The sequence below is a fragment of the Zootoca vivipara genome, chromosome 7 (assembly GCF_965207765.1).
Source record: "Zootoca vivipara chromosome 7, rZooViv2.hap1.1, whole genome shotgun sequence".
Taxonomy (NCBI): Eukaryota; Metazoa; Chordata; class Lepidosauria; order Squamata; family Lacertidae; genus Zootoca; species Zootoca vivipara.
In genome coordinates, this window is record NC_142590.1 from 23,938,570 (window position 1) to 23,962,470 (window position 23,901).

General features: G+C 39.5%; 1 protein-coding gene across 18 annotated transcripts in view; it reads left to right on the forward strand.

Moving 5' to 3' along the window:
• The window catches only part of ZNF644 (zinc finger protein 644), a 61,042-nt gene that overhangs the window by 25,615 nt on the left and 11,526 nt on the right, over positions 1 to 23,901 (forward strand). For 7 of the 18 annotated variants that reach the window (XM_035121523.3, XM_035121525.3, XM_060276736.2 and 4 more), the window contains exons 4-6: positions 15,545 to 18,554; positions 18,754 to 19,356; positions 22,453 to 22,575. In XM_035121523.3, the coding sequence (XP_034977414.3) occupies positions 15,581 to 18,554; positions 18,754 to 19,356; positions 22,453 to 22,575 (3,700 nt within the window). In that variant the 5' untranslated portion in view covers positions 15,545 to 15,580. Of the gene's footprint in view, positions 1 to 2,796; positions 2,943 to 15,544; positions 18,555 to 18,753; positions 19,357 to 22,452; positions 22,576 to 23,901 lie in introns of all 18 variants that reach the window. The other 11 variants (XM_088673819.1, XM_035121528.3, XM_088673820.1 and 8 more) reach the window with 6 other exon arrangements.

Consider the following 23,901-nt stretch of genomic DNA (forward strand, 5'->3'; position numbering starts at 1 on the left):
ATTTTCCCTATCTTTCTTAATCCAAGATCAGTCAACTGATCTTGAATACTTCAAGGCTTCAAGCCACATACATTTAATTGTTGAGTGTCAGCCAGTTGCAAAAAATGGCATCCATACTTTTGGAGGTGCTCGCAAATGAAGAATCTTTAGGTGCAAAATGTGCCTGGCGCCCTGCTAATTTCGAACCCTGCTCTTATAACCTTTTGCCACCTCTTAGTTGGTGGAGGCATTCAGGGAAGAGCCTCCAGAGAAGATCTCATGGTCTGGATAAGGGACCATGGTGAAAAACCTGAAGATCCTTGCTCAATTGCACTTCTACTGAGCTGAAAAAAAATAGCTTGTTTCTGTGGATGCTTTGCTACACAAATAGTTTTAGGTTGCTTTTGGTAGCTCATCAGGTAGTAAACATTTTATATTGTTACATCAAAACTGTTGTTTTTATACTTCTTAGAAGTCAGAATAAAGCTTACAATGTATAAAGTGTTGTTGTTTTTTTAAAAAACATTTTTCAAGAATGAAATCTCATTCAACTTTTTATTTATTCTATAACCATTGTGAAATGTGGAGGGAGGGAAGTTACCTTGTAGAAGCATACATCTCTACACTGACAGGAATCTTTTAGCATTGCATTGGATACGAACCTAAAACTTCTATTTTCAATCAGCTTTCTTTTTTAGCAGATCAGATTACTTTCACATTTGGCTGGTCTAATAAAGGTATCACCCTACTGGAGTTTTTGGAACATGACTACATTTGGGGTTTTTTAATCACTGATCATTTTTGTTTTTTCGTTCATTTTTTGTGAACTAGTACTATATAGGCACTATATAAGTATCTCTTGTTTTGATCTTAACAGCGGCTGATACTGAAAATGCCGCTTCCGTTTTGGATGTTTTAAAATTAACATAAAGAATGGATGTTACAGAAACATCTAGGGATGTGGCCTTAAATTATTGAAATTTATACTAAACGGATCTCTCAGCAATAGTAAGTGCAACAAAAATTGAGTATGTAATAAGCAAAAACTTGTTAGCAGCTTTAATGAGTGTTGAATCGCAGCTAGAGGAAACTGCTGGTTATTTGCCACTGAAAAGATATTCATTTTAAATATAGTCATGTGACAAAGGTGCATACTAAGTAAGTTCTTAGTTCAGAAAACAATTTTTTTAGTTCTTGACATTTCACTACTCTAAATGGAAAACTCTATAGTGTTAATTTAGCTTGAGGCACTTTTACCTTTTACAAATAGGTTGGTTTTGTTAATGGAACATACATAATGCATGTTACTTAAGTTCAAAGAGAAGAACCCATCTTTTTATAGTTAAACTTTAAAGGCTCTGGTAATGTTGAGTTTTAAAGTACTTGTACCTGTTATTAAGAAGTGCTTAACTTTGTTTTATTCTTAATGCTACAACATCAAATGAAGTTTTCCGGGTAACATCTCTGGCAATTGGAAGTATGTAGTCTCATTTTTGGAGGTCATGGAAATACTTCATGTATGCTCAAAGGAGAAAAAATAATTTGACAAATGCTCTAGGGATTCTTAAGTGAACTATATATTTCTCATGCCAAACTACTTCCGAAAACGAATACTACTTTATGCTCAAAATCTTTCTTGCATATTAATTACTGACTTGGAACTCTGCCCTCCTTATGTTAGCTGCTCCTGATTCAAGTTTGCAGTAGAAACTGGCATGTTTTCAAAGATTTGAGACCTTTTTGACTTGTAGTTGCATGAACACCATTACACCATGGGAAGTATTCACATATAAACAAGACATTACAACGTTTTAATCCTTTGTGCCCTGATAACTTGAAATTGAACTTTTAATCCAATTGTTAGTGAGCACCAAATCACTAACAGTTTTAAACCTAGTGGCCTTAGTCTATTATCGATAATGTGCTTGAGTGCTGTGAGCCATCACATATTTAGTGGGGTAGGAAAGCTGAAAATATTGTCAATGTATTTCACATCTGGCAACCAATGCATCCCTTTGATTTCAGATAAGTACACGGGTAGATGAGTCTGAAAAGCTTGGGAAACAAATTTTTGCGGCCCTCTAGCTTTTATGGTTGGTTCATTTACCAGAAGTAATAATAAATAATCATAATAAATTTTATTTATACCCCAGCCAAGACTGGGCTCAGGGCGGCTAACACCGAATACAAAACAATTAATTAAAATACAGCTTAAAAACAAGATTAAATAAAACATTAAAATTAAAATGCAGCCTCATCAGAAAAAGGGGGAGGAGATCAAGTTGATTCCAGGCCAAAGGCCAAGCGGAACAACTCTGTTTTACAGGCCGTGCGGAAAGAAATCAAATCCCGCAGTAATGTATTTAGTGTTAATTCTGGAAGTGTATACTCGATTTTGACCAAACGAAGCTTCTTCTGCCCATGTACTTACTGAAATTAAAGGGTGCATTGGTTACCAGTTGTGATTTTTTTCTAGCTCTCCTACCATACTAATTGAACCTTTCCTAGAAGCAGCCTTTGAGGATTCTTCTATTGACACTCTCTTTCTTCTGACTGCAGTCTGCATAGTCAGTCATCAAAGCTACTATCAACCTCAAATTCCCCCCACCCACCCCACCCACACCATAATTTAGAGCTCAAATTTCTTATAGATTATTGTGCTTTTATTAGTGAATTACCCACTTGAGTAGTGAATTACCTGTAACAACAACAGCTGCAACATTTTTTGCATACCAACTGTACAGTATTAAGCAACATGCGCAATCACCATATGCATGAGTTGGTCAGACAAAATTGTGATTCTTGTGTCATTGACAGAGATGACACCTGCCCCTTTCCATGATGACAGGCCCTATCATTTCTGAAGTGTCTTCTCTCAACTTGTCCAAGACCAGTTGGCTGTGTTTCTAGACTCCAGTTAGGATTTGATGAACTCAAGTCCCAGGTCTGCGAGGAAGAGTGAGGTATTTGGTGGTTTCAATTTCCAAGCAATTTCAAACAATGTAGGCATTTGAGCAGGCAACGTCTAATAGATTGGAGAAACAAACTTTGGTTGCTGTTTGATTATATATTTGGAAGCGTATCGTTACAGGTATTCACACCACCTTTAGTTTAAGTATAATAAAGGATGATCTCAGGCTTAGGTTTGTGGTCTGAGATTGCGGCTTCTTCATTTATTTTGTATAATTGTATACCCCAACCTTCTGGTACCTGTGCACCACTTAAAACATTGAACAACAATTAAAATCAGCCATAAAATACTGTTTTGAAGAAAGTGTCTGATTTTACAAAGCTGCTTAACCAAGTCATGCTGTTGAGCTGTTTAGGTTGGCATTGTCTACACAGATTCATAGTAGCTGTCCAGGGTTTCAGACAGGTATCTTCCCCAGTCCTACTTGAAAATGCCATGGTCTCAACATGGCGTGCTGTTGAGACTTCAGGATTTACAAGGAATGTCTTAGGCCTTCCTTCCTTCCTTCCTTCCTTCCTTCCTTCCTTCCTTCCTTCCTTCCTTCCTTCCTTCCTTCCTTCCTTTTTGATGTGCCAACCATAGTCTGGTTTCTCTTAGCTAATCCCATGGACAATTAAAATGTTAGCATGTTGTTACTTTCCATCCAGAACCCTGTACATTTGGTGTTGGTATCTCAACCATTGTCCTGAGTTTTTCAACCACTGTCCATTCTTAAGTTTTATTATTTACTTATTTAAAACATTTAGGTCAATCTGAGGGTGGGGCACATAATAATTAAAACAATTTCAGAAGGGATAACCCCTCTCCCACAAATATACATCAGTAATTTTAAAACAGCAGAGTGGTTGTACTATACTGTTCAGCATCACAATCAACAAGTCACAATGACCTAAGAGACCGACCAGGTGTTGATCTGGTGCTGAAAAGAAAAGAAAATTAGCGACAGACATGCCTCGGGTTTAGAGTTGTTGGGCTGCTTGATTATAAAGATGACAGATGCAACTCTCAACTGCATATTTTGGAAAACTTCCTGTAAACAGAGGGAAGGGGTCAACTAAAGGTTCTTGATTGAGAGCTGCCATTAAGCCTGGCCACCTGCTGAAGTGAGGACACAAGCATTTGCAGATGCAGTTGGGGTGAAAATGACCCCCAAAGCAAATCAGTAAGTATTGCTCAACAGACACTCAGCAAATCACAAAGATGAATTGGGGAGGGGGTGGGTGCACATAAGTTAGCTTTTATGTGATGGGAAAAACAATAAAATGAATGTTTGTAAAGGGGTGTTGTAAACCTGTTGGTTCAACTAATTCCTGACACCATGTGATCTAAAGCAGGAATGTCCAACAGGTCCATTGCGATCTACTGGTAGATCCCTGGGAGGTTTTGGTAGATCTCGGTCAATCGCTGGGTCCCTTTCCTTAGTGTTGGTAAAATGGAATCTGGCCCCGCCCTCCATTGTTGCATGATCTTCAGAACAGAATACGGAGTTTACTCAGTGAGGCTGTTAGTCTCCTCAGCGATCTGTTGGTGAGTGTCTGTTCCCCTTTCTCCCTAAAATTGGCCAAGAGTTTAGCCTTGAACTCTCCAAAAATTCTCCTCCCTAAAAAAAGCTCAACAACTTTGCCCCGAACCACCTAAAAACGAGGGTAGATCACCGCCAGTTTTTAATTCTATGAGTAGATCGCAGTCTCTTGGGAGTTAGCCACCCCTGATCTAAAGGATAGTGAGTAATTTGTCTATTATATTATGAAAATGAAAATACAGTTTTTTCCACTCTATGCACTTTCATAACAAATCAACTTCTTGCACCATGCTTCTTAAACCAATCATATTGAATAAGATCAATGGCATTTTGCCCATGTTTGGACAACCTATAGTTAATTTAAGATGGAAGTGAAAGCTTTAAAGTTCTTCCTTGTGGCTGTTTGTGGGCCCAAGTTTGGTTCTCGTAACACTAAGGCACAGATTACTGTTGTGTCTGAATAGGACTGATAGTATCATACTTCTGGGCATTCACGAGCTACTTATATTAGAGCATTGTATGAGAAAAGTAAAACTAAACCACTGAAGCTCGTTCTTGTGATAGCAAATCATGGGTTAGTGTTGAATTTGAATTGGGCCCATGGTAGCATTAGCATAACATTCAGGTCTGGGTACTGCTGGGTAGTTCCCTTGTGGTCTATTTATACATTGTTTTGAACTTTTTTAAATGTAGGCATGAATTCAGAGGGGTTCTTACAGAGGCAGAAGGTGCGTTATGTTCATGGAGGGGCTTTTGTACTCCTCATGTTAGAGCATTGCATGAGGACAACAACAGAAGCATGAGGACAATAACAGAACCTGCCTGTTATAGCACTGTATCAACATTTTTGCTAGCGCTTGCACAAGCATTTACATAGCTGCGCTAGTGGCTATTTTCATTCTGCTCATGGTTCTTTGGATCCAACCCATGGTGCTTTCTAATTGAATATGACAAACCTTTAACTGTAACTGCTAGTGGGCAACTAGCATAACATTTAATTTGGTTATGTGGCTAAATGAGCTAGCTTTTGAATGAGGACACTGTTATCATTTGTGTAACCATATTACACGGAAAAGGTTGCCATTATGAAATAGGTATTCAGTGAATATTAACCTACTTGTAATAAATACAATTAATAATGTACATAAAAGAATAAAATTAAGTGCATTTTGTTACAAAGAATTCTTAATGAACAGAAAGTGGGCAGCATAGATATGACAGGAAGGTTGAATCTAATCTGAATTATGAAGTGACCTAGGAAGTTTGCTCAGAGGGGATTACAGAATAATTATGTTAATATGCAATTATCACCTCATTTCTTCTGTAGTAACCTCAAGATGTAGTGTAGTAAGGGTGTTATAGCAAGTGCTGATAGTTTGCAAAAATACTGATGTTTGAGATTTCCGAGACAATGAGACTAGCCTGAGGCGGTTAAGTGATGATCTGTCATCTTGAAGACAGATCTGACCTTTGTGCTTCATTTCTTAAAGCTTACATTATATGGCTACAGGCAGCTATAGCTGCAGAACTCATTAAGGTTTTTTTTCTCTTAAAATTGAAATGTTTATGCAAAAAACCAGGATATTTTAGAGAAGTTTGTTTTTAGGTTTTGAAAAGGAGAAAATAGAGAAATGGTTATTAATTCAAGCATTGCAACACTGAGTAGTGTTACATTTATATAGAAAACTGAAGTAAATCTAGGTTTGTAGTTGGAGCTACCTTCTCTTTAGGATTTTGAATAGAAAGGTAGCACATATTCAGCACATCTCAGGCGTTACAGTTACTCTTTAATGTGTCGTCCTATTGATGTTCAAAGTGCAAAAGAACCCCAGTTGTGTCCCTCTGTTGATGGAAGGCTCTCAGATCCAACTTGGATTTTTTTGCTGCTCCTCCCTTTCCTTTGCAGTGCCCCCCATATGCTCCAGATCATTGAGGGGACCCTTTGAACGACATGGGAGGTGATGGAAGAGGCTGCAGGAGGGAAGGGGGAATTGGCGAGCCTTCCTTCTGTTGGATTAGAGAACCTTTTGCCAATGAAGGTGGACACAGCTGAAGAGTGTAGGCCAGGGGTCAGCAACCTTTTCCAGCCGTGGGCCGGTCCACCATTCCTCAGACCTTGTGGGGGGGGGGCGGACTATATTTTGGGGGAAAATATGAACACATTCATATGCCCCACAAATAACCCAGAGATGCATTTTAATTAAAAGGACACATTCTACTCATGTAAAAACACTCTGATTCCCGGACTGTCTGCGGGCCGGATTGAGAAGGCGATTGGGCTGCATCCGGCCCATGGGCCTTAGGTTGCCCACCCCTGGTGTAGGCTGAAAGCATGCTTTACTCAAAGAAGTCTTTACTAGATGTATTTCCCTCCAGGCTGAAAATAATATTGAAACGTATTGACGTGACAATTTGAGGCGTTTGCTGATGACCTGGATGGGTTGGGTATTATCCCTCGTCACTTGACGAAGGCAGAAGAGCAAAAACTCTGGGAGGCAGGCCCTCAATTTTCTCTCTCTTGACTGATGGATCAGATCTGTCCCCCCCCCTTCTCTGGCTGACCTTTCTTTAAGTTTAAGTTCTTGTACTTTCAAATACAGTGGTACCTCTACCTACGAATTTAATGCGTTCCGAACGCATATTTGTAAGTCGAAAAAATTTGTAAGTCGAATCCCATAGGAATGCATTGGGAGAAAAAAAACGTAAGTCGGAGCAACCCTATCTAAAAATTCGTAAGTCGAAAAAATCCTATCTAAACCACATCCAAGATGGCGGACAGAACTCCGTTCGTAAGTAGAAACATTTGTAAGTACAGTGGTGCCTTGCTAGACGAATGCCCTGTTAGACGAATTTTCCGCTATACAAATAGGTTTTGCAATCGGAGGTCGTCTTGCGAAGCGTGGCCATAAATACCTCCGATCACAAAACCTACATGGCATTCCTCTAGCGAAAGGGGAACGAGCTGCAGCGCAGGAAGAAGGCAAAAGAAGATCAGCTGAGAGGCGCTGACAGCTGTCACCGCTTCTCAGCTGATCTTCCTTTGCCTTCTCCCTGCGCTGCAGCTCGTTCCCCTTTGTGTTCTGCTGGTCTCTGCCGGTGAGGGGCAACTGGCAGAGACCAGCGGAACACAAAGGCTGTAGCTCGGGAAGAAGGGGGGGAGAAGTGGCGGGGGCTTTTCGGATTCTCCGCTTCCCCCCCCCCCACCGCCCGACAAGGCGGGGATGGGACGAGGCGTCTCCAGCCTCGTCAGATTCCCCAGGCAGTGTGGGTGGGTGAAAGCGGAGGATCCTCCGCTCCCCCCCACCGCCCGACACTGCGGGGATGGGACGAGGCTTCTGCAGCCTCGTTCGATCCCGGGCAGTGTGTGGTGGGGGAAAGCGGAGGATTCTCCGCTCCCCCCACCACCACCCGACACTGCGGGGATGGGACCTCTTAACGGAAAGCCCGTTCACGGCTAGATGCGGTTTCCTCGACTTAAAAGTTTTTAGATGCTGTTTCTTCGACTTACGAATTTTTCCGTTTCCAATGCATTCCTATGGGAAACTTGCCCCTTCATGGATCAATGCCTTGTCGTGGCGAAGGGGCTTGAATAACTCAGAGAAGCTATGAGCTATGCCATGCAGGGCCACCCAAGATGGACAGGTCATAGTGGAGAGTTTTGACTAAACGTGATCCACCTGGAGAAGGAACTGGCAAGCCACTCCAGTAACCCTGCCAAGAAAACTCCATGGACAAAGACAACAGGCATATAAAAGTTATGACGCTGGAAGATGAGCCCCTCAGGTCGGAAGGCGTCCAACATGCTACTGAGGAAGAGCGGAGGACAAGTACAAGTAGATTCAGAGCTGATGAAGCGGCTGGGCCAAAGCCGAAAGGACGCTCAGTTGCGGATATGCCTGGAAGCGAAAGGAAAGTCCGATGCTGTAAAGAAAAATATTGCATAGGAACCTGGAATGTAAGAACCATGAATGGAGGTAAGCTGGATGTGGTCAAAAATGAGATGACAAGAATAAATATCAACATCCTGGGCATCAGTGAACTAAAATGGAAGGGAATGGGCGAATTCAGTTCGGATGACTATCATATCTACTACTGTGGGCAAGAATCCCGTAGTAGAAATGGAGTGGCCCTCATAGTCAACAAAAGAGTGGCAAAAGCTCTAATGGGATGCAATCTCAAAAATGACAGAATGATCTCGATACGAATCCAAGGCAGACCTTTTAACATCACAGTAATCCAAGTTTATGCACCAACTACCGGTGCTGAAGAAAGTGAAATTGACCAATTCTATGAAGACCTACAACACCTTCTAGAAATGACACCAAAGAAGGATGTTCTTCTCATTACAGGGGATTGGAATGCTAAAGTAGGGAATCAAGAGATAAAAGGAACAACTGGCAAGTTTGGCCTGGGAGTTCAAAATGAAGCAGGGCAAAGGCTAATAGAGTTCTGTCAAGAGAACAAGCTGGTCATCACAAACACTCTCTTCCAACAACACAAGAGACGACTCTACACATGGATATCACCAAATGGGCAGCATCGAAATCAGATTGATTATATTCTCTGCAGCCAAAGATGGAGAAGCTCTATACAGTCAGCAAAAACAAGACCTGGAGCTGACTGTAACTCAGATCATCAGCTTCTTATAGCAAAATTCCAGCTTAAACTGAAGAAAGTAGGAAAAACCACTGGGCCAGTAAGATACAATCTGAATCAAATCCCTTATGAATACACAGTGGAAGTGGGGAACAGGTTTAAGGATTTAGATTTGGTGGACAGAATGCCTGAAGAACTATGGATGGAGGCTCGTAACATTATACAGGAGGCAGCAACGAAAACCATCCCAAGGAAAAGGAAATGCAAGAAAGCAAAATGGCTGTCCAACGAGGCCTTACAAATAGCGGAGGAGAGGAGGCAAGCAAAATGCAAGGGAGATAGGGAAAGATACAGGAAACTGAATGCAGATTTCCAAAAAACAGCAAGGAGAGACAAGAGGGTCTTCTTAAATGAGCAATGCAAAGAAATAGAGGAAAACAATAGAATGGGGAAAACCAGAGATCTGTTCAAGAAAATTGGAGATATGAAAGGAACATTTCGTACAAAGATTACCATAATCAAGGACAAAAGTGGTAAGGACCTAACAGAAGCAGAAGACATCAAGAAGAGGTGGCAAGAATACACAGAGGAATTATACCAGAAAGATATGGAGGTCTCGTACACCCCAGGTAGTGTGGTTGCTGACCTTGAGCCAGACATCTTGGAGAGTGAAGTCAAATGGGCCTTAGAAAGCACTGCTAATAACAAGGCCAGTGGAAGTGATGATATTCCAGCTGAACTATTTAAAATTTTAAAAGATGATGCTGTTAAGGTGCTACACCCAATATGCCAGCAAGTTTGGAAAACTCAGCAATGGCCAGAGGATTGGAGAAGATCAGTCTACATCCCAATTCCAAAGAAGGGCAGTGCCAAAGAATGCTCCAACTACCGCACAATTGCGCTCATTTCACACGCTAGCAAGGTTATGCTTAAAATTCTACAAGGCAGGCTTAGGCAGTATGTGGACCGAGAACTCCCAGAAGTGCAAGCTGGATTTCGAAAGGGCAGAGGAACCAGAGACCAAATAGCAAACATGCGCTGGATTATGGAGAAAGCTAGAGAGTTCCAGAAAAACGTCTACTTCTGCTTCATTGACTATGCAAAAGCCTTTGACTGTGTCGACCACAGCAAACTATGGCAAGTTCTTAAAGAAATGGGAGTGCCTGATCACCTCATCTGTCTCCTGAGAAATCTCTATGTGGGACAAGAAGCTACAGTTAGAACTGGATATGGAACAACTGATTGGTTCAAAATTGGGAAAGGAGTACGACAAGGTTGTATATTGTCTCCCTGCTTATTTAACTTATATGCAGAATTCATCATGCGAAAGGCTGGACTAGATGAATCCCAAGCCGGAATTAAGATTGCCGGAAGAAATATCAACAACCTCAGATATGCAGATGACACAACCTTGATGGCAGAAAGCGAGGAGGAATTAAAGAACCTTTTAATGAGGGTGAAAGAGGAGAGCGCAAAATATGGTCTGAAGCTCAACATCAAAAAAACCAAGATCATGGCCACTGGTCCCATCACCTCCTGGCAAATAGAAGGGGAAGAAATGAAGGCAGTGAGAGATTTTACTTTCTTGGGCTCCTTGATCACTGCAGATGGTGACAGCAGTCACGAAATTAAAAGACGCCTGCTTCTTGGGAGAAAAGCAATGACAAACCTAGACAGCATCTTAAAAAGCAGAGACATCACCTTGCCGACAAAGGTCCGTATAGTTAAAGCTATGGTTTTCCCAGTAGTGATGTATGGAAGTGAGAGCTGGACCATAAAGAAGGCTGATCGCCGAAGAATTGATGCTTTTGAATTATGGTGCTGGAGGAGACTCTTGAGAGTCCCATGGACTGCAAGAAGATCAAACCTATCCATTCTTAAGGAAATCAGCCCTGAGTGCTCCCTGGAAGGACAGATCGTGAAGCTCAGGCTCCAATACTTTGGCCACCTCATGAGAAGAGAAGAATCCTTGGAAAAGACCCTGATGTTGGGAAAGATTGAGGGCACTAGGAGAAGGGGACGACAGAGGACAAGATGGTTGGACAGTGTTCTCGAAGCTACGAACATGAGTTTGACCAAATTGCGGGAGGCAGTGCAAGACAGGAGTGCCTGGCGTGCTATGGTCCATGGGGTCACGAAGAGTCGGACATGACTAAACGACTAAACAACAACAACAACATGGGAAACTTGACTTACAAAGTCGAGTGTGCATTGGAATGGATTAAATTCGTAAGTAGAGGTCCCACTGTATTTTATTTCTGACTTTACTTGTGTTTTCCTTTCCTCCACTGAGATAAACAAAAAACATTTTAATGTGTTGCTTTTTCATATAAGATTTTAGCCAAAGTGTATTATAAATTTCTAATGGATTCAGTTGTTGTTGTTTTTTAAGATAAAATGTTTGCTAAAGAAAGATAAGCATTTGTCAGTTCTACTATTTTGAAAAACAAGCAAGTTGTACCTTTATAAAAGGAGTTTGGTGGGTTGTTGTTTTTTTAATGCAATCTTACCAACACGAAGCCCCATTGCACACAGCAGGACTTCCTTCGATACATAGGGTTCAATGGCATACTACCTCATTCCTGGCTTTCGTGAAATGTCTGCATAACTTCACTTCTTTATTTCTTCATCTATGTAGTAACAGAATCTTGTTTCCGCTGGCATCTCATTATTTCTTATTTTCTCAAACATTAGTGTTTTTCCACGCAAATATTCTTTATTAATCTTAATTTAATGTTCATATTGAACAACAGCTTGCAATAATACAGAGTGCACATTTAAAAGTGAATCCATCAATCTATATTTCATTATTCTCTTGCTCTACAAGTTGTCAGATAATAATACTGTTTAGAATTGGGGTTTTTTAAGAGTTAAAATAGAATTAAACTAAAGGCACCCTGGGCAAAAAAGCCAAATTCATAATTTGTGTGGATTTAAAAGGGCAGTTTGTAACTTTTACAATCACAATTTAAATTTCTTACAAAAGCCCATACTGCAGACCATTTGACATCAGAAGTGCCCTGAAAAAGTCATAAACATCATGAAGTCCAACAATTCAATTCCACAATCTATGCTTGCCCTCTCAACCATTTAGGTTGAGTGACTATGAACTGAACTATCATGATCTATACGGACTGCAGATTGGATGTGCAGTAAGTCTGCAACTTAAATGGGGGTTACGTTCTGGGGATCCTGTCTAAAGCCAAAATCCCGTATCATCAAAACACATTGGGTTCAATGGCGGCTGGGATTGTCAAAATGTTTTAGCCTGGACACCCACCTCATTCCGCCCCCTTTTATTTTTATAGAATTTTTTTTTGCCAAGCTCGTAAAGCTGAATGCGCACAAGTTAAACCCATGTCAATTGTGGGCTTACTGTACTGCATCTGATCCAGCACTGATTTGGTTTTAGCACACGGGAAAGCATCTCTCTTATTTTAAAAAAAACCTTCTGGCTTCTTTTGACAGATAAAATCTGTTTTGATATTAAAATCTTTCTGTGCCTACAAGTTCGTTTCAATTAAAAAGGCCTCATAGCTTGTGAACAAAATTCTATGTGGTTTAGACAAAAGGGTTATGTTTAGTTATTAACCTCAGACAATATTGTCTATAATAGTCATACTTTTTACATGTATAGGGAGAAACAACATTTCATGCAGACTTGCTTCAGGTTCTCTTGAAACCTTTCTGATAATGATAATTGCAGTCTCCAAGCAAATATGATATTCTTAGTTTACCACCCTGCTGTTCAGGGGGTACCAACAAAGTTGCTTTAAATGGGAAGCGTCTGTTCTTTCTCTGAACCCCTAACACCAGAACAGATGGATAGAACATGAAACGTGAAAGGTTTTACCTCAGAGGTGGCAACAGTGAAGCCACTCATTAACACTGAATTTACCACTTCGTTAGCAACGTTGCTTCCTGTTGAGAAAAGCTAATATAGACTCTCAAATTGACTGAGCATACATTTGTCTACTTCTGTGAGTGTAATAAGTTGGAGAAAATACAAATCTTTCTGCTGCATAAACATCACCAAACATCTAAAACTTAATTCCTGTACTTAAGTTTTCAAGAAGTACCTTGGACTTTTGCTTTCATTTCTCGTAACATTTTGTACTTCGTTTTAATACTTCTTTCATGCCTATTTTTAACCTTTGTCTATGTGATGTTGTAGCTCCTACTGGGTGCTGCATTATCACCATTTTAGGGTGATAACATTTAGTTCAATTTATTAGAGGAGTCTACTTTTATTCATTTGTAAACCTGTTAATATACAAATGCAATGAATATTAAAATATTAAAATCAAAGTTATTAAAACTTATGTATAGCTTTATAAAGCTGAATGAAGACTAGATTGTAGATAAATTTCAAGATATTTCAATGCAAGATCCCTAAATATTTGACTTTGTTTTCAGCCTCTCATCAGTATGGAAATACCGATTATTCAATACTTAAATAAATTTAAAGTATTGGCCTGAATTTAATCAAATGCAAGAATGCTAAGTGCTTTAACAGTATTGTAATAACCTTTAAATGTTTTGTGTTTGGAAAATGAGTTAAGATGATTTTGCCAACCATAAATGATTTGTCTGTTAAGGTAGCGCTAACCTTAGTAGCGCTAAAGTATTGCTTTATTATGCGATAATAGTTGTGCCAATTTCATTGGTTAGAAAGCAGGTTAGGAGCAAAACCATTTATTATTTAGACTCCTTGCTGACACGTCTCACTTAAAATATATTGAGAGATCTGAACCTATTATCTTGGAAGATTTTATCTAAAAATGTCTAAGAATTAAGTCACAATTTTGTGGGTTGAGAACCAGAGAGCCATTTCAGGCAAGGATGACACTTGCATGTATCAGGGTGAAGTGATGTTCCTTATGCAGCACCATGAGGAAAGGATAGATGCAGGAATTGGTGTCTAAATGATGCAGCAAGACTTTCAAGAAACTGTAGGCCATAGTGGAGAATATGGAATAAGGTGGAGTGATATTAAGTGGACTAGGAGCTGAGAAACAAGTGTTAAAATCAGCCATGAAACTCACTGTATGACCATGTGCCAGTCACTGTCACTCATTCTGATCTGCCTCACAGGGTTGTTGTGAGGATAATTTGCAGAAAAGGAGACTAATGAATGTCACATTGAGCTCCTTGGAAGAAGGTGGAATGGATACTGATAAATAAGGAACAGCCAAATTAATAGTTCAGCCAGCTTGTCTCTAGTTTTCAGTTGGGAGCAGGTTTGGAATCATGAAAAAGCCTAACTTAAAAATCAAAGAACACTTGAATTAGGGACAGAATCAGAATATTCACCCCCCACTCCCAAACACTGGACTTCACTTGTAGGTCCTCAGCAAATCAAGTATGTGCCTGTAGGTGCTGTATGTGTACTGAAACACTAAACCATACACATAAAGATTTCAACTATATACAGTGGTCCCTCGACTTACGAATTTAATCCGTTCCGAATGCACATTCGTAGGTAGAAAAGTTTGTAAGTCAAAAAAGCGGTTTCCCATTGGAATGCATTGGAAACGGAAAAATTCGTAAGTTGAGTAAACCACATCTAAAATTCATAAGTCGAGAGAACCCCATCTAAACCGCAACGGTTTTCCTTTTGGGTGTCGAAAAAAACGTAACGTGCAGCCATTTTATTTCATTTATAACTCGAAATTTCGTAAGTCGAGTACTTCGTAAGTCGAATTTAATGCGTTCCAAACGCACATTTGTAAGTAGAAAATTTTTGTAAGTCGAATCCCATAGGAATGCATTGGGAGAAATAATTCGTAAGTAGAAAAAATCCTATCTAAAAATTCGTAATCCTATCTAAACCGCATCCAAGATGGTGGACGGAGCTCCATTTGTAAGTAGAAACATTCGTAAGTAGAGTTATTCATAAGTAGAGGTACCACTGTACTTAAAACATGATAGAGAAATTGGTTTATATCAGGCTAAAAACAAAAAAGTTGAAATTCTTATTTCTTTGATCTGTCTCTGATTTAGTGGCGGGAATAAAAAATTAGGCTTAGAGTAGACCCATTGAAATCAATGGGGCCAAAATACAAGTTTGTAATAAAGAGTTTTGTGGCATGCTAAAAAGATTGTTATGGCATAAGTCACAATGTAGTTTGGCAAGTCTGCTGTATGTCTGGATCTTCTGCTTTCCTTTAGGAGACTTGTAAAAAATGTTGTTTTTTCAGTATTCATTAGAAGTATCATTTATAACTTTTCCATGACTCTTGAGATTGAGTTTTTAAATTTGGCATAATTTCGCCTGAAATTAGCTTCTTTAATTAATAGTGTGTGTGTTATATATTAGTGATCTTACAGTGAATGGTCAGCTTAGTAATGAAAATGCTTTTTAACTGATCCAGATTTGAGCATAAAAATGTTTTAATATACAGTATTATAAAAACTGGCCTATCTCAGATACATAGAGAAAAGTTCTAATAAGAATTTCTTTGCTTTTATTCTAGCATAAATGTGCTTAATGGGCAGAGCAGACCAGCAGTATGGATGAAACAGAGATCAATACTCAGATCATTGGTGCTAAAGGACTGCTAGATGACAGCAGCTTCATTTCTGAGAAGCAGAGCAGCATTCTCAAATCACAAGAGAGTGAAACATCATTTCAGAAAAACACGTTAACTCTGCCTGAAGAGCTATCAAGGGACAAGTCTGAAAACGCCTTAAGCGGAGGCCAAACGTCTCTATTTATACACTCTAGTGCTCCTACTGTTTCAAGTGAAAACTTTCTTCTGCCTACAGGAACTGCTGTTAATGGACCAGTTTCACACTCCACTCCCATTATGAAGAAAGGCAGCATTTCATTAACCACTGCACAAACTGTGGGCCATCAAGCAGATTCTTGCTCAGCTGGGACGGTGGCACATGATCACCAACTTCCCACAAAGACTTCAACCCAAAATTCAAGTCCACACCAACATTTGTTTTTGTTACCTGAAGCAGCTCATGCTAAGAACCTGACACATTCCATAAAAAATCTACCTCCCTCTGCTTCAGTCGCTTGTGACACACAACCATCTATAAGAAAAAGCATAAAACCAGATAGCACTTTAGTAAGCCAAGTAGACATGGGTGAGGATAGCAAAAGTTTGCTAGAAAAAGATGGCGGTAGCAAATCACTAACAGCCACATCCTCAGGTACAGGTGACTTCAGAACTGAAAGTGATGCAAAGTGGGACCCACAGAAAGAGTTCATAGAATTTCTCATGACAAATGAAGAACCTGTAGAGAAGTCACCAGTCCAGCCTAAAGTGGGCGTACCAAAAAGGAGGAAAAGAAAGATGGATGTTAGCAAAATCACACGTTACACTGAGGACTGTTTTAATGAATCAAATTATACTCATGACAATTCAGAATTGCTAGATACTGAGTTTTTGGAGCAGAGTGAGACTCTACAAGTGATAGAATCTCATAAATTTTCTTTAGCAAAAGTGAAACCTGAATCAACAGATGAGGAATTGGAAGTTGTGGATGCCATCCAACAATTGATTTATAACCCAAGTAATAAATGTGCAGGTGATACTTCTCCTATTCACACTAGCACTTTTCTTTCTAATGCTCTGTTAAACAAATGTGAACAAGATGAATTGGAACCACCAACTAATTTCAGTACTGATGAGCCTTCATTTTATCCCTGTACAAAGTGCAATGTGAATTTTAGGGAAAAGAAGCACCTGCACAGGCACATGATGTATCACTTGGATGGCAATAGCCACTTTCGCCATTTAAATGTTCCAAGGCCTTATGCATGTAGGGAATGTGGTCGGACCTTTCGAGACCGCAATTCCCTTCTTAAACATATGATAATTCACCAGGAAAGAAGACAGAAACTGATGGAGGAAATTCGTGAATTGAAAGAGCTTCAGGACGAGGGTAGGAGTGCACGGTTACAGTGTCCACAATGTGTGTTTGGTACCAATTGTCCCAAAACCTTTGTGCAGCATGCTAAAACCCATGAGAAGGACAAAAGGTACTACTGCTGTGAAGAATGTAACTTTATGGCAGTGACAGAGAGTGAACTTGAATGCCATCGAGGGATTGCTCATGGGGCAGTGGTGAAGTGTTCAATGATCACTGCAGATATAGCCCAGAGAAAAGCACAGAAAAAGGCATTAGCGAAAGATTCCTTCATGGAATCATCCAAAAAATCAGCTGACTATATGTGCAAAATGTGTCCATTCACTACATCAGCCAGAAGCATTTTAAAAAAACACATGGAATACTTGCATCCAACATCATGCATAGACCCTTTCGGTAGCCGACTTAGACTAGAAAAAAGAAAAAGTCATATTATAGAAGACCCTTTAGATTTTGGTAGCAGGACTAAACATTTCATCAAACAATCATCTGCCTTTCCAAAGAACTCTGTTTTAAAACAAGATATAAAAAGACCATTTGGCTCTGCATTCCAGTCCAGTAACTTTGCAAAACTTCACAAGAGGCCCCCCAGGATACAGAAGGCTCGGAAAAGCGTTGCACAGTCAGCTGTAAGTGTGTATGGTCATAGCTCTACAGACAAGCCTATTTTGAATAGAAATAGCACTGGCCAAAAACCTAAATATTTGCATCATTCAGGAAAGCAAAAGACTAGCGTCAGAGCTAGCAATAATTATTTATATAGATACAAACATGAAAACCATAGGATTAAAAAATCTAGCAGCCCTTATCTTTTACACTTAAAAAGGGAAGCTGCAAGATCTGTCAGGTCCTTACCTTTATTATCTTCAAATAATTCTCATAGATTTATTGTGGATTCTCTTAACTATGATGCAAAAAGACCAGGAGTCTATAAAGATAAGCATGTAACTGTAAAAAGGTTGGTTAAAAGATCCAAAAGTGAAGGCTCTGTAAAAGGAGATGATTTGGACAGTTATCCAGACTTTCTACATAAAATGACTGTTGTTGTTTTGCAGAAACTTGCTGGGAAAAAAGACAGCTATGAAACGGAGGATGAAAGTTCATGGGATAATGTTGAACTGTGTGATTACACTACACGGTCTGTGGAGGATGACTCTTACAGTGATATTAATCAGGAGCATGTAAACCTCTTCCCTTTATTTAAAGGTAAAATGGAAGAAGAAACTGGTGGTAAATCCTCTCTTAGATATGAGCAAAATGACGGATTTTATTTTGAGTATTATGAAGATGGCGAAGGTAGCAATTACCTGCATGATTTTCAAGATCCTCATAATTTAGAAAACATAGGCACAGCATTGCCAAAGCATAACTCAGTTTTCCATTGGACTGACTTATCGCTTGAGAAAAAAAACTGTCCATATTGTCCAGCAACTTTTGAAACAGGTGTTGGATTGTCTAATCATGTCCGTGGGCATCTTCACAGAGCTGGGTTAAGTTATGAAGCCCGTCATGTTGTCTCACCTGAGCAGATAGCAACAAGCGACAAAATGCAGCATTTCAAAAGAACTGTAACAGGAACACCTGTTAAACGCGTTAGAAAAGGTAAGATTTTTCTTTCCTTATCCTATGCAGGGGGAGTGGGGTGTATAATAATGTGGGTGCAGGTCTGGCTATGCTACATCCTGCCTCTCGTAATAGCTTTTATTTCCATTCATGGCAGAAACTTTTAATGTCTACGGTTTAAGCAAGCTGGGTCCTTAGCATCTGACAAATTGATAAATGAATGTTTTTTTCTTTTTAGCTATTGAGAAATCAGAAAGTTCTTCAGAACACACATGCCAACTCTGTGGAGGTTGGTTTGACACTAAAATAGGATTATCTAATCATGTTCGAGGACACCTGAAAAGGCTTGGTAAAACCAAATGGGATGCACACAAATCTCCAATCTGTGTTCTGAATGAGATGATGCAAAATGAAGAAAAATATGAAAAAATCCTGAAGGCATTGAACAGTCGGCGTATTATTCCCAGACCATTTGTCGCTCAGAAACTTTCATCAAATGAGTTTTTATCTCAAAATGTTATACCTCTTGAAGCATACCGCAATGGCCTAAAGACTGAAGATATATCTGTATCTGCATCAGAGGAAGAAGGGCTGAGTTTCCTCAATGAATGTGATGAAGCAAAATCAGTACTACGTGATGAAAAAAAAACCCAGTCAGTCACACTGATAGAACTTTTGAAAAATAAGAGGTTAGGAGAAGAAAGAAACCCTGATACCTCTCCTCAAAAGATCCATAATCAAACTGCAAGAAAGAGGTTTGTTCAAAAATGTGTTCTTCCATTAGATGAAGACAGTCCTTTGATGTATCAGCCACAAAAAATGGACTTGACTATGCAGTCAGGTAAGAGGCTTGTTACAATTTTAATAACTTGAAAATACATTACAAGATAAATTCCTACCCCCCCTCCCCCGGCCACCCCAATATTCTAAAAGTAATTATTTTCTTTGAGGCTGTTTTCCCCCTTCACAAGGTTCTAGACAGAGAAATATTAATGAAATTAGTTTTAACGTTAAAATTGCCTTCGTTTTCTGCATACAAATTGAGTTCTGAAAAGAGAGTAGCTTTTGCTCTGTAATGGCTCTTGAAGATGCATATAAAGAGGAAATGAGAACGTCTACTTAGCAAAATATGGTATCACTTAAATAGCAGACACATTTGGGAGAGCCCCTTGATCTTTCATAGACTGTAAGTGTTGCAGATATATAATCTGTTCATATTGTTAGGATTGTTCTTTTATCTGGTGTAAGTGAATGCATGACTTACTGGTTAACCGGGTGATGTGTTGTCTGATCTATGGCTAGATTTTATCCCCCGTCAGAGTAACTGTAATGGCCGTACTCCTGAACACAGCTATTGCCGTCAACACAAAATCCTTAAAAGTTTTTAGATACGTCTCTTAAGAATTGTGCCAACAATTTTATTCCTTTAGACTACTCCATAGCTGCCAAGTATCCCGTTTCCGCCGGGAAAACCCATTTTTTCTTACCGTTTCCCGGCGGTCTCCTGTTTAGTGAAAAATCCCGGTATTGTCCCTTAAATCGGCTTCTGCCCGGCGGCCATTTTTCTGGTGCCGCTTTGCCCTTCTATGGGCACCAGAAAATGGCGCTGCCGGCGCCGGAAGTCGCTTCCGCGCATGACCGGAAGTTGCGTGACGCGACTTCCGGTCGCAATTTGCCCTTCTATGGGCATCAGAAAATGCCGGCGCCGGCGGCGGAAGTCGCTTTTACGTGTTTCCGGTCATGCGCGGGAGCGACTTCCGGCGCTGGCGCCGCCATTTTCTGGTGCCCATAGAAGGGCGAAGCGCCACCGGAAGTTGCATCACGCAACTTCTGGTCATGCTCGCGCTGCCGATCCCGGATCTTTACGTCCCGAACTTGGCAGGTATGGACTACTCCCCCCCCCCCCATTCTAGCATAGTTTTAGAATGCTCTTCTGAAAGGTGTCTTTCAGTCTTGGCTGTCATGGCTCCGGAAAGCTCTGCTCGTCTCCTCTCACAACACGTCTGCACAGATCTTACTGCAGCTATCTTTTCTCAATCTAGTTTGAGTGAACGATTTATGTAAACTGCTCTGCGGTGAAAGTGCTTGATGTCTTATAGCCTTTTTATCGTTTTGCTGGTACTTTAAATTATTACAGTGTGATTGATAAAAGTCTTGTACACTGAGCATTACTTGATTTGCAGACCCATGTGATCGACCTGTTGCTGTGTAGTACCGCTATGGATTGTAGGTGAAGGACTGAATGTTAATATTGCCATATAAAAACCCTGGAAAAGTGAGGGTTTTTTTCATGGGGAAGCATTCATACATTTGAATCTGTATCTGCAGTCTGAAGTTCCTTAATATGGCAACAGGTACAGCACATGAGGCCACTAATTGTATTCTGTCTTCTACTTTTGTCTGGTTAGGCACCCTGTCTTCACACCAAATTTTGCCTTAGGTGACTGTGGTCATAGATCATAGGTACTGAAAATATCAATTAACATATATATATATATATATACTTTCCTTTAAGATCGGAGCTTCCCCAATAAAGCTTATTTCTTGGACAAGCTTCACATAAACTTGGAAGATGATGTTCAACCACAGCTTGTTAAATTTGGAAGTAATGTGCTACTTAATGTTAGGTAGCCTACCTTCTAGGTTTCACTAAAAAAAGCTGCTTGCATATTACTAATAGTTACACAAATAGAGCCCTTAAGCCAATGATGGCCAAACTTGGCCCTCCAGTTGTTTTGGGACTACAACTCCCATCATCTCTAGCTAACTGGACCAGTTGTCAGGGATGATGGGAATTGTTGTCCCAAAACAACTGGAGGGCCAAGTTTGGCCATCACTGGCTTAAGCTAATTGTGATTAGCATAGCATTTGACAATTAACTCACTCCTACTTCAGTTATTAAAACTTTCATAATTTTAATTCTCGTTATTTGTATATATTTTCTCAAGTATATGAAACCCAGTTTTAGTGTCTAGTTCTTCAATAAAAGAAGATATATTGCCATAATTCTAATATTTTGTTTTTTCATGTGTTGGAAGCAACCCAGCCAGATGCGTGGCATATAAATATTATTATTATTATTATTATTATTATTATTATTATTATTATTATTATCTGACAAGATTCTTGTTTTTGAGAAAAAAAGCTTTCAAATAAATGAAAAACCTTTTCCCAATTTGTTGAATGTGTTGTCTAAGACAATATATTTCTGAGGACAGTGAAAATGGTTGTGACTATGAAAGTAAAGTTGAGAAGAAACCATTTTTATTGGTTTCTTTGTCTGAAACAGTGTAGTATGGTTTGTGTGTTCTTTCCTGTGATGTTTGTTGATCATTTATTTAGCACAAAGATTTTAGCAAAAACTACAAATCATTAACTTTCATTATTGATTACGCATTCAGAGTAATGAAGATAAAATGCACCAAATAAAATGTTTTGTCTAACAGCTGTGCAGTGGTGTGTTTTTACCACCTTTTCCTCCCAGCCTTCATCAGCAACCTAATTTAGTATTGAGCCTTTTACAGTCTTGTGGGTAAAACACTTTAATTACCACTTTGTTAACTAGACTTTATAATTCTCTTTATTGGGAACATTAGAAGCCTTGAAACTTCTTAACAGAACTGTGCTATTCAAATTGCAGAATTGTATTTTGGGTTTAGGAAATATGTGAAGATAAGCAGGAAAGTGATAATTCAAAGAAGCTTAGGAATTCAAATCATGCCTTCCATTTTTTTGTACAAAATAGCATGTTTCATGCTAAACGCCACATGCAGAAGTAATCACCATGAGCTTGGCTCTTTCTAGTATATGAAATATTTACGTTGATGATGTAGTGAACCTGCGTAAAAACAACTTTTAATACAGAATTTTCCAAAACGCTTTTGAGAGTTTCACTTTTAAAGAGAGAACTGGATTATAGTTTTCTTTTGAATGATAGGTATGCCTGTGAAGCTTAGAACGTGTGCGCATTGCAATACGGCGTTTACAAGTGCTGTTAGCCTGTCCAACCATTTGCGCGCTTATGCACGAAAGAAGAGTGCTGGACTTTTGACTGGGACAGGTATGTTTGTTACAGATGTAAAATCAAGTCTGTCTGTATACATTTTCCTCATCAGACTTGACAGATTCATATGCTAATTCAGTTGACATTTAAAATTTTCTGAAACAGAAGTTGAATTTTAGAAACAGAACTTTTAGCAACTTATAAACTTATGTTGCTAATGTCCATTTTTTTCCATGCCTGGTTTTTATTTTCATTGGTTCATTTTAGATCCAGCATTATTTTCATGTGTACAAACAGTTGAGAGCTGAATGCCTTTTTGTTTTCTGGCTAAATGCAAAAGGAGCTGCTTTTATAAATGAGGGAGATTTTCGCCAATTATTTGATAGGTGAATTGAGAACAAGCTTGGATAAACATAGACAATTATTTGTGGTACAATTTTCAGCACATCATGTTCAACAAAAGCTACTCTTTATTTTCTCCCATAAATTTATTATCAGTTACTTTTTTTTTTAACTTTGGTCTTCCACAAAATGAAATAGTAACAACAAAGGCTGCTGTGTTTTGTGTATCCATTTGGTGCTTTATACTGTACTTGGATTTTGACAGTCCTGGGACTTTTATATAAATCAGACCCACCCAACTGCAGTAGTCTAAGCCAGTGGTCTTCAACTGATGGGCCCTGATCCACTATTGAGTCACAGTCTGATCGAAGGTGGATCGCAGCCACAATGCAAATACTTAAGAAATGGGTCCCACAAATACATGTGGGTTCTCAAATTGAAAATACTGAAGACCATTGGTCCAAACAAAAGGAGATGTGGGGGTAGTAAAGCTCTCAGTGTATATAAACACTCCCTTCCCTTCAAGTGCAGGTGCCCAAGGCCAGTACAATTTAGGAAAAATCAGATTCCTCAGTGGGGGTCGAATGGCTTACATGGAAGCATGATATTTAAGGAAACCACTATTTCTAAGTCAAAGCCTTAAAATACCAGTTAGTCCTCAAAGTAGCTTGATAGCTACTATTTCCATTCAACAGCCAACCGAACTAGGGCTCTAATCTGTCTCCTAGCTTTCAAGCCTTCTCTCTGAATTGTCATAGCTATAAAGTTGTGATCCTTAAGTATGATAAAAGAAGCTTGCTCTCCTTTCCTAATCCATAACCGAGCTATGTTGGGACTGCCATTATCTGTGGTTAGCACAAACCAGGGCTCATTTTATACCAGAATTTGAAATCAGGTTTGAAGCTGGCTTTCAATTCCTGGACAAAAGCAAACCCTAGATCGTGCTCATCACGACCAATGTCTGCACCAATATAACTTCCTTCCATTAAGGTTGCTATAGTGAAATGGAGTGCTTAAGAGTTGGGGCTGGGCATTCTCAGT